Genomic DNA, 9,103 nt, shown 5'->3' with positions numbered 1-9,103 from the left:
GGCGGCGCCCGGGAAGCACCCTGCCCGGGCGCCCCCGGTGCCCCTCGGAGCGACCGCGCTGAGCGGCGGGAGCGCAGGAAGAGAGGGGGAGTCGTAGACCCGCGGGCGGAAAAGCCTGCTTGCTGGGGCCCGTGCGCGAGCGAGACGGGAGTCCTCTGCGGGAGTGTGCGTGTGCGAGGGCCCGGGGGTTGGGTGCTCCGCGCGTGTGCGGCGTGCGTGGGTGTGCGTGAGCCCACGAGGGATCCAAGCCTCTGGGAGTGCAGGCATGTGGCGGGCAGTGAGCAGAAGCGCGCTGGCCGTGCTGGATGCGGGTGATGTGTGCGTGCGTGGTGGCAAGTGGCCCGAAGGGAGTCGCTTGAGTGTGAGTACCGGGCAAGAATGTGTCTGAGTGCGCCCCGCAGTGAAATTCTTCTGGAAGCCGCTGCCCTCAGTGGACAGGTAAGAGATTCGTGATTGCAAGAGGGCTCTCTCCTCGGAAACTGCTCCAGGGCCGGTCTGGGGAGTGGATCCCTCCCTCCCCTCCTGAGCCCCTCGGCCGGCTGGGGGCCCTGTACTGCCCTGTCTGTGTGAGGGTGTCCGTTTTCCTGCTGGGGCCCATGAGACGGTGGGGAGGTAGAGGTAGAGTTGGCACGCAGACAGGAAGATGAGGCAGGGGTCGATAAGGTGGGACAGTTACTGAGTCTATGGGAAACCCTGAGAGGGAAGCTATGGAGAGCAGAGAGTGGGTGATTTGGGGGAGGGGGGGACGTAAACAGTGGTGAGTCAAGGTTTCCTTTCTGTTGAATGTCGGCAGGCCCCACGGGGCTCCCGGTGAAGGTGGGGTGATTTGGGGGAAAAGGTGTGTGCCCCGTGAGGGGCTAGAGTGGCACAGCACAAGGTATGAAGGCCACACCTGTCTGGGAGGGGAGGTGTCCGGGGATGGTGTGCTTGCATCAGGGACGGGAAGTATGCCTGCTGTGGGTTGCGTGTGTGTTCATTATTGCACTTGTTCCATGTGTTCACTCGATTGTGGGGGTGTGTGTGTGGGAGTGCAGCCCCTCCTCCCCTGCTTGTCTTACCAAGGAGAGAGGGTGGGATCATTCTGTGAGTGTGTTTGGGGGTGTGTGTGATGCCCCTGTTCCAAACTCAGGTGTGAAAGGAGCAGAGTCGCCCTTGTTTTCCCAAGGGAGGGGGTCAAGAACACGTGGGGAGGATCTCCCTTCCACGTACGTGTGATCTGTGATCTCCTGCTCGCTCCCACAGTGGCTTCTTTGGGGAGCCAGATGCCTTCCCTATGTTCGCCACCAACAACCGAGTGAAGAGGAGGCCCTCCCCTTATGAGATGGAGATTACTGATGGTGAGTGTCCCTGCCCCCACCTTTGTACTCCCCCTCACGCTGATCAGAGCCCCCCCCCCAGGTGGGGTCGTCAGGGACTGCCTCGTAGGTGTCTCACACAGCTGGGCCAGCTGCCTTGGGGACCCGAGTCCACCAGAGTCCCTGCCCTGCAACTGACCTGGGACTAGGGGAAGTCGTGGGTAGGGCTGGGGGGCCACCCGCATGGTCCTGGGAAGAGGGAAATGGCGGCGAGGACACACTGTGGCAGTTAGCCCAGACCTCTGGAGTCCGTTGTAGTCCCCACTGTAGCTCGGTTCCTGCACCTGGCCAGAATCACAGGGGAGGGCAGAACATGTGCCCCCCCACACACCAGGCACTGCCCCTCAGGGATTTCGTGCCCCTCCCAAGTCCTTTTTGGAGTCTGGAATCTGCTCCCTGCCTGAAATTGCACATTTAAGGGCCTTGTCCCAGGTCTCTATATTGTGGGGCCATCTCGTCCCCCGTTCCACACCCAGAGGCGAGAAGTGGAGTTCCCATCCTGAATCATAGATTCCCTGAAGAGGCCCTTGGCACTACTATAGTGAACTACCTGAGTAGTCTTTGGCGCTGAACTTGGGGGAAGGGGTTGGATGAGTGGGAAATTTGGAGTATCCCCTCCCTCTTCCCAGGGTTGGTCTGATGTAGTAGATGGGACCCAACACCAGGGGGCAGGAGAGCAGGCTCTTCAGAGCCTAGGACTTGGAGCAAATCCCTGGGGCCGCCAGTGCTTCAGCCTGGATGGGGCCTGGGGCTCCGGTGGGAAGGGCAGCTGAGGCCTTGAAGCCACACTGGGTTTATTCAAGGAGCCAGTAGGAGGGATATGTATTGAGCTGGAGCTTCTGGAGAGGAGTCCTCTTTGGTGTTCTGGAGGGGAGGAAGCCTAGAGTCTAGACAAGGAACAGACCTCATAAGACCTGACCAGCCTGGGATGGGGGTGTAGGTCCAAGAGGGAAGGGTGATGGGATGTCAGTGCTGTTAGGTTAGAGGGCGGGGGTGGGGGGGGGTATACCAAACAGGAAGTAGGCAGGGCCAGTCTCGAAGTTCCCCAGGGAAGAGGCATTTTCTGCAGAGAGCAGAAGCAACAAGAATCAGGCATAGAAGAGAGAAAGGAGGAGAGGGGCAAGGAGGTGGGGATTTGGGAGCAGTGCAGAAGTATAAGGAAACCATTACTCATAAATGTCACTAATATTTACTGAGCACCTACTCAGTGCCTGGCCACGGAGAGGCAGAGGACGCAGAGGGATGGACAGATTCGGGCAAGAGGAAGGTGTGAGAGGTGGGAGGCACCTTGGCACCTTGCCAGAGAGGAACAGACAGAAATGGAGGTGTGGGGGTTGCAGAATCTGTCCATGAGACTTTGAAGTCAAAGATTTAACCAGAAGGAGTCCACAGACTGGAACTAATGCAAGGTGTAAAGTCAGAACTTGGTGTGGATTCCTACTGCTGTATTTTCCTTGCCCTCAGTTTCCTCATTTATAAAGTGGGGAGAGTAATCGCTTCCTCACACACAGATCGCTGAAAGCGTACAGTGGGGTAAAGTGTTTTTAGGGCCTGGCTCGGAGTAGGTGCTCCTTGTGGAGTTCTGTCTAGCTGTAGCTGTGACAGCACTTATAATGCCCCCTCCCCATCTAGGGGCTCCCTAAAGATCAGCCAGCATTAGCCATGGAGCAGGGATGGTCCTCCCTATGTCACAGCTGAGGGACACCCCTCTGTCTGGCCTGGGGGCCAAAGAACATGGAGTTATTTCCTCTGCAGCAGCCCAGAGTAGGACTGCCAGCATGCGTGCTTGTTTTTCCCAGCTTGGGTCTGGCCTTTGGCAGAATCAGCTGGGCTGGGGCCTTTTGGGGTTTAGAAAGACAGTTTTCGAGGCACAGTGGGCAGGGGGTGAGTGAGCCTCCCTGAGAGAATACGATGTGTGTGTGTGTTTGTGTATGTGTGCATGTGTGTACATGTGTGTAGGTGTATGTGCATGTGCATGTAAGAGAGAGAAAGATGATGGAGAGAAGTGCTGGCATGGAGGAGCTGTCCCAGCCTCAGCCTCAGTGAAATTAGCAGTGGGTCTTAGGTGACGCCTTGACCCTTCCTCTCCTCATCTCCCCCCTACCCAAGTTTCCCCATTCTGAGCTCTGGTTCTAGGGGTCATCGAAGAGGGCAGACAACTCTCCCAGGCCTGGAAGTTCCTTCAGTGTGCAGAGCTTCCTGATGACTGCTGGGAGCCTTGCTGTGTGCCTCAGTATTGGGGAGGGAAGTGACCACCTCAGCCGGGAGCTCAGGAGCACTTGCAGGGCCCTCTTCTGTTTTCTCTGGCTTTGGGCATCCCAGGCCAGGCTTGGACATTTTGTGCAGTGCCTTGAACACCGTAGGTGCTCAGTACATGCATGCTGGTGTCTGCCACTGCTCCACAAGTCTTAGTACACGAATATAATCTGAAATTGGTCTAGTCTGTAATCAGTGCATTGTAGACCTGGAGAGACCGAGGCAGCCCGCAGACACCTGCTCAGAGCCTCAGGCCATGCCTGTGCGTGGCCGTCTCTCCGCGCGCACCTCTTGTAGGGGAGAGAGCCCACAGGGTGGGTCCTTTTTCCCCTTGGCTATACGCTCTACTCCATTCCCCCTCCTGCCAGCATGATCAGTTAGCAAACGCTTACCAAACCCCTGCTCTGGGTTTTCCATCACCCTTAGTATAAAGTCCCCACCCTTGCTGCAGAGACTTTATGGGGTCTGCACCCAGCCTACTCTGATCACACCCACACTGATTAGCCTGGCTGGCTTCAGCCATTTTCCAGCTTGGGGCCTTTGTACATACAGTTCCCTCTTCCCTTCCTGTGGCTGGCTGGCTCTTCTTCAGCCTGAAGTTCTTACCTTCTAGATGTCACCTTCACCAGTGTGCCATCCTCAACCACCTCAGCTAAATGTAGTGGCTCCTTTCCATATTTTATTGCATTCAACCTCCTCTTCATTTGTTATTTGTTTGCTCCTTGTTCTCATCTGTCATCACCATTAAAATGGAAGTTCCGTTAGAGCAGGGACCCTGTCTGTTTTGTTCATCATATTCCTTAGTGCCTGGTTATTAGCAAATAACTGATGGATGGATGATAATAGCTGACATTTATTGAATGTTTAATCTGAGGCAGGTATTGTCTTAAGGACTTTTCCTGAGTTAGTTTTTAGATCCATGTTACAATCTAGTATTACTCCGTTTTATACATGTTACTAGTGTTAGCTCCACTTTAAAGATGATGAAACTAAAGCACGGGGAGTTTAAGTAACTTGCCCAGAGTCACTCTCTAGTGAGTAATAGTCAGGAATTCAACCCAGAAAGTCTGGCTCCAGAGTTTGTCTTTCTGACTAGTGTGGTATGTCCTCTTGGCACTATGAATGAATGAATGAATGAATGAATGAATGAATGAATGACAAATGGTCCCCGTCCTCAAATGTCTCACAGCCCAGACAGGGCGACAAGCATAGACACGTACAGTAATGGTCAAAAGTGATGGAGATCAGGGGGTTAGAGGGCCGAGATGGTTGGTGAGGTCTGTCCGAAGGGGTTGAGGGAAATCTTCAGAAAAGAGGAAACAGATGAATTGGGTTTCGAAAGCAGAGTAGGAGTTTTCTAAGTAAAAGGTAAGACGGCGTTCTGGGTTTCCCCAGTTTTCCAATGGCTGGCTTCTCTTCTTCCCCGCAGGAGAAGGTGCCTTAGGGCACCTCCATCTCACTGTTTTCACTCCTGTCCCCCTACCTCCAGGTCCTCACACCAAAGTCGTGCGACGCATCTTCACCAACAGCCGAGAACGGTGGCGGCAGCAGAATGTGAACGGGGCCTTTGCTGAGCTCCGCAAGCTGATCCCCACTCATCCCCCAGACAAGAAGCTCAGCAAGAATGAGATACTCCGCTTGGCCATGAAGTACATCAACTTCCTGGCCAAGCTGCTCAATGACCAGGAGGAGGAGGGTACCCAACGGGCCAAGCCTGGCAAGGACCCCGTGGTAGGGGCTGGTGGCGGAGGCGGTGGGGGAGGGGGCGGTGCGCCTCCAGATGACCTCCTGCAGGACGTGCTCTCCCCCAACTCCAGCTGCGGCAGCTCCCTGGATGGAGCCGCCAGCCCGGACAGCTACACGGAAGAGCCGGCACCCAAGCACACGGCCCGCAGCCTCCACCCTGCCATGCTGCCGGCTGCCGATGCAACAGGTCCTCGATGATGGGGATGGGGCCACTCAGGGCAGCCTCAGGCCTCAGGTCGCTGGGACCGGGGGCTTCAGCGCGGGTGGGGTGAGGATTGGGCCTCTCTGAAGCAGGGCAGTGGACTTGACGAGCTTTCCTTGACGTCTGAACTTTGGGAAGTCCTCACTGCCCCCCCCACACACACCTCCTCCCGCCCCAGGTCTGGCTTTCCTGTTTCCTGACTCAGTGGTAGAACAGAAAAATGGAGCAAAGTGGTAGGTACTTTTTATGAAGACGGCACGGTCTTCCCCTCCCCCAGATACCTAAGACTTCTCAAGTAAAGAGCTCAACTGGCACTGCTTTCGGCCTGGAGCTTACGGCCCCCGTCTTTGTTGAGACTTGGGGTTGTCGGTTCTCACCTGGGGCGCCCGGAAGCCTCTGCCTTGCCTTCAGCCCCTCCCAAGCTGGCTGGAGTGGCTTGTGTGGCCTCTCAGTCCGAATACATAGGTACCCGGTAGCTGCCCATTTCCGGGTGAGCCCCATCTTCACCCAGGCCCAGGTTGGTCCACCCATCTTGCCAGCAGCTGCAAAGAGTCACAAGCCTCGAGATGCCTTCTTCAGGGCCTGGTTGAAGAAGATGGCCAGTGGACAGCCTGCTCCCAACTAGCTGGGCCAGAGGATCAGAAAACCTAGTAGCCCTTACTCTTGCCCCAGGGAATCAGAGCTCTGCTTTCTCCCCACGGAGACTTGCCTTCCTAATCCTTATGGCTGTGGGGACCGCGTCTGTAGCTGGGACTGCACCCGGTTGGGCCTCATGTGAAGGCAGAGAGAGGGGAGGTGATTAGAGTGAAGCTGAGCAAGAGCTGTGTGGGGCTGTGGGTTCAAATCCCAATGGCGTCTCAGAGCTTCCCGCCGGTAGTCTCAGCTCACCTTTCATACGGTGAGCGAGTGCCAGAGTGCCGATGGGCATGTGCTTGTGCTGAGAGTGGACGCGCAGCCCCATCTGTGTGTCCTCGCAGATGCTCAGGGGGACCTTCTTGCCCTGGGAGGTCTGCTTGCTGATGGTCTGGTCTGTGTTCTGAACTCAATTGGACACAAAGCCTGTCCTGTGAATTTCTGGCATTTGGGATTTTTGCTTGACTTCAGTTATGGGTGGGATCTTTAGGTCTTGATAGGACCCAGGCTCCAACCCCCTTCTGGGGCATGAGAAATCCAGAGACCAGGCCCTGGCTGAGACCCAGACATATGCACAATCATAGCAGAATCTTCTACACCCCTCGATCATGCAGCTTTCGGTCATCTAGGTTGTGTAGGGAGGCTGGCTTACTGCAATAAGAATGCCCCCCTCCAAAAGTTGTACGTGGAAGTTTTGTAAATCGAACCCTTATCCTTCATCTTTTAAAGAATTACTACCGCAGTCCTTTTGTAAAGTGAAGAATTTTTTTGTAGAGTGGACCACTGCCCCTTGTTGACCTCTCGTGTCAATCCACATTGTGTGACATGGTTTTCTTAAGGCCAGGCCTGCCTGTGACATGCATTCCAAGCCCAGGGAACAAACTCCATACAAGTCCTATATACCTGTCATTGTACCCGCAAGTCACCCCTGCCTTTGGGGTTAGAGGGAAAACAGTCCCTCCTTGTGAAGGACCTTGAGCACAGCTGAATGTAGACAGCATGATCCCTGCTCCCTCCCCTCCTTCTTAAGTTGTGGGGTCCAGTTTGTGAGTAGGGGAGCAACATGGTAACTCTTATAGCACCCAGACTCTCCATCCATTTCACACCTCCAGCATCCTATTTTGATGAACATCAGGATTGGTTTCTTTCCAATACTGGAAGCCCCATCTGTGTAAAAATCAAGCACCTCACCGAGGCCCTAAGGCTGTGTTGGCTTCCTGGTGGATCAGTTTGACTTGGAGTGAAAAGTGGCCACAGTATGGATGAATGGAGAGGATTTAGGAGATGATCACACATTCTATCAGGAACTCAAGCTTCTGGCTTCCTCTTCTCTCAGACGGGCATGGATTAAGTTACCTCTCCCAATGTCAGTATCTCATAAATACCCTGGCTTGGCCTGTCTCCTAGGGCTGTAGTGTAGACCAAGTGGAATCATGAAAGTAGAAGCATTTTGAGACCAGAAAGAACTCTTTGGCCCTCAATATCACCCCTGCAGTGGGGTTTCTCCCCCTGAGCCCAGGGCCCCTGGGCAGAGGGCCAGCCTGCCCGATTGCATAGCATTTGAGTAGTCTAGGTTCCAAACCACTTTTGCCTGAGTTATCCTGATTGTCCTCATTTCTCCAGATTGGCCTCATTTGTGTCTCCTTCCAAGGGAAGGCACAGGAGTAAGAATGGAAAAAGATCTGGGCAGAATATGTAAAGTGCAATACAGCTTCCCCAAACGGACCTGGGTAGGGAATGGCAAAGCTTCATGCCTTTGCAGGACCTACAGAAGATAAAACATTTTTATTTTCATGTCCAACCACCCCCTCCCCCGCCCAGCATACCCTTCTTCTTCCTCTGCCTCCTCGCCTGTGAAGAAATGGCAACATTCCAAGAATCCTATCTCTGCAAAGGGAAGAAATGTAAAGGGGAAAAGAAAGTGTGGAGAGCAGAGATGGTTGTAATGGAGGGTTTCCCAGCTTTTCAGGAGAATTCACATGCTTTTGTCGGTGGTGGCCAACGACAAGATGGTACAACCTTTATCCTACTCCGAAAACAGAACAAAGGGCACAGCATCTGTGGTCAGCCGACACCTATCTCGGCCTTTGGGGGTGGTCTGGTCTCGTACTTGTGATTTCGATGGTACGTGGCCCCCACCGAAGGCTTGCCCCTGTCCATGTACATAGCGCATTGTCCCTGTGGGCAGGCCCAGCACTTTCCGTCAATGTTGTACTGTACATGATGAGTTGCGTTGGTCTCTGCATTTTTCTGCAGAAGGGGAGTAACTGCTCCAGGTACCTTGACCTTTGTACAGCCCGGAGGCCAACACTGTGGGCGTGACTCTTTAGCGACAAAACCCTTGTGGTGATGATGTGTGTATATACATAAGGATATATTGGGAAGATTTCTAAATAAAAGTTTTACAAAGGGACCTGGACTCTGTACTTGGATCTTGTGTCCCAGGCCTGAGAGTTGGGACATTAAAAGGAAGAGCCTGACAAGAGGCTGTGTCCCTGGGAATGGAGGGGCCTCCAGGACTCAGCTGCCCCCTACCCTGAGGCTCCCCGCCTTAGGGGTTCCATTCTTTTCCCTTTCCCAGGCCTCACAGAGGGTCCCTTCTGAGCACTGTGCACCCACACTTGTGGCGCAGGGCCACCCTGCAGGCAGCTCCCTCTGTGTGCTGGGCTCAGCTTCCATGGCTGGGGTGGTGGCTTTCCTCAGAAGTTCAGGACAGATTAAGGTCTCACCAGAGGATGGTCCCAGGTGCTCTGATGACTCCAGGGAGGCTGTAGCTCGAGTACCTGACTCTGGAGGACTGGCGGGTACGGGTCTCACGTGGGGCTCAGGGACAGGCTGAGGCTTTGGGAGAAGTGATCGGTGAGGGGAGGCTTGGGAACGGGAATGCGGTGACAGACAGAACTCTGGGCTC

At 54.6% G+C, this 9,103-nt stretch overlaps 1 protein-coding gene across 2 annotated transcripts; it reads left to right on the top strand.

The window, feature by feature from the left end:
- Positions 1-38: 38 nt before the first annotated feature.
- TAL1 (TAL bHLH transcription factor 1, erythroid differentiation factor) lies at positions 39-5,873 on the top strand. 2 transcript variants are annotated; one of them, XM_077779759.1, is made up of 3 exons: positions 39-438; positions 1,243-1,337; positions 5,101-5,873. In XM_077779759.1, the coding sequence occupies exons 2-3, from the start codon at positions 1,274-1,276 to the stop codon at positions 5,553-5,555; spliced, it is 519 nt and encodes a 172-aa protein (XP_077635885.1). In that variant the 5' UTR covers positions 39-438; positions 1,243-1,273; the 3' UTR covers positions 5,556-5,873. The 2 variants fall into 2 exon arrangements, with proteins under 2 accessions (XP_077635885.1, XP_077635886.1); XM_077779760.1 differs by lacking the exon at positions 39-438 and having other exon boundaries at positions 1,227-1,337.
- Positions 5,874-9,103: the final 3,230 nt, after the last annotated feature.

The sequence above is a fragment of the Crocuta crocuta genome, unplaced genomic scaffold (genome assembly GCF_008692635.1).
Source record: "Crocuta crocuta isolate KB4526 unplaced genomic scaffold, BGI_CrCroc_1.0 scaffold168, whole genome shotgun sequence".
NCBI classification, from domain to species: Eukaryota; Metazoa; Chordata; class Mammalia; order Carnivora; family Hyaenidae; genus Crocuta; species Crocuta crocuta.
The sequence above is the reverse complement of the archived record's forward strand: the minus strand, read 5'-3'. Positions and strand labels throughout refer to the sequence as shown.

Bases quoted from the DNA above. Each gene is read 5' to 3' on its own strand.
- TAL1 (XM_077779759.1), top strand. From the start codon at position 1,274: ATGTTCGCCACCAACAACCGAGTGAAGAGGAGGCCCTCCCCTTATGAG. The intron at 1,338-5,100 runs GTGAGTGTCCCT...CCCTACCTCCAG, and splicing joins TGAGATGGAGATTACTGATG to GTCCTCACACCAAAGTCGTG.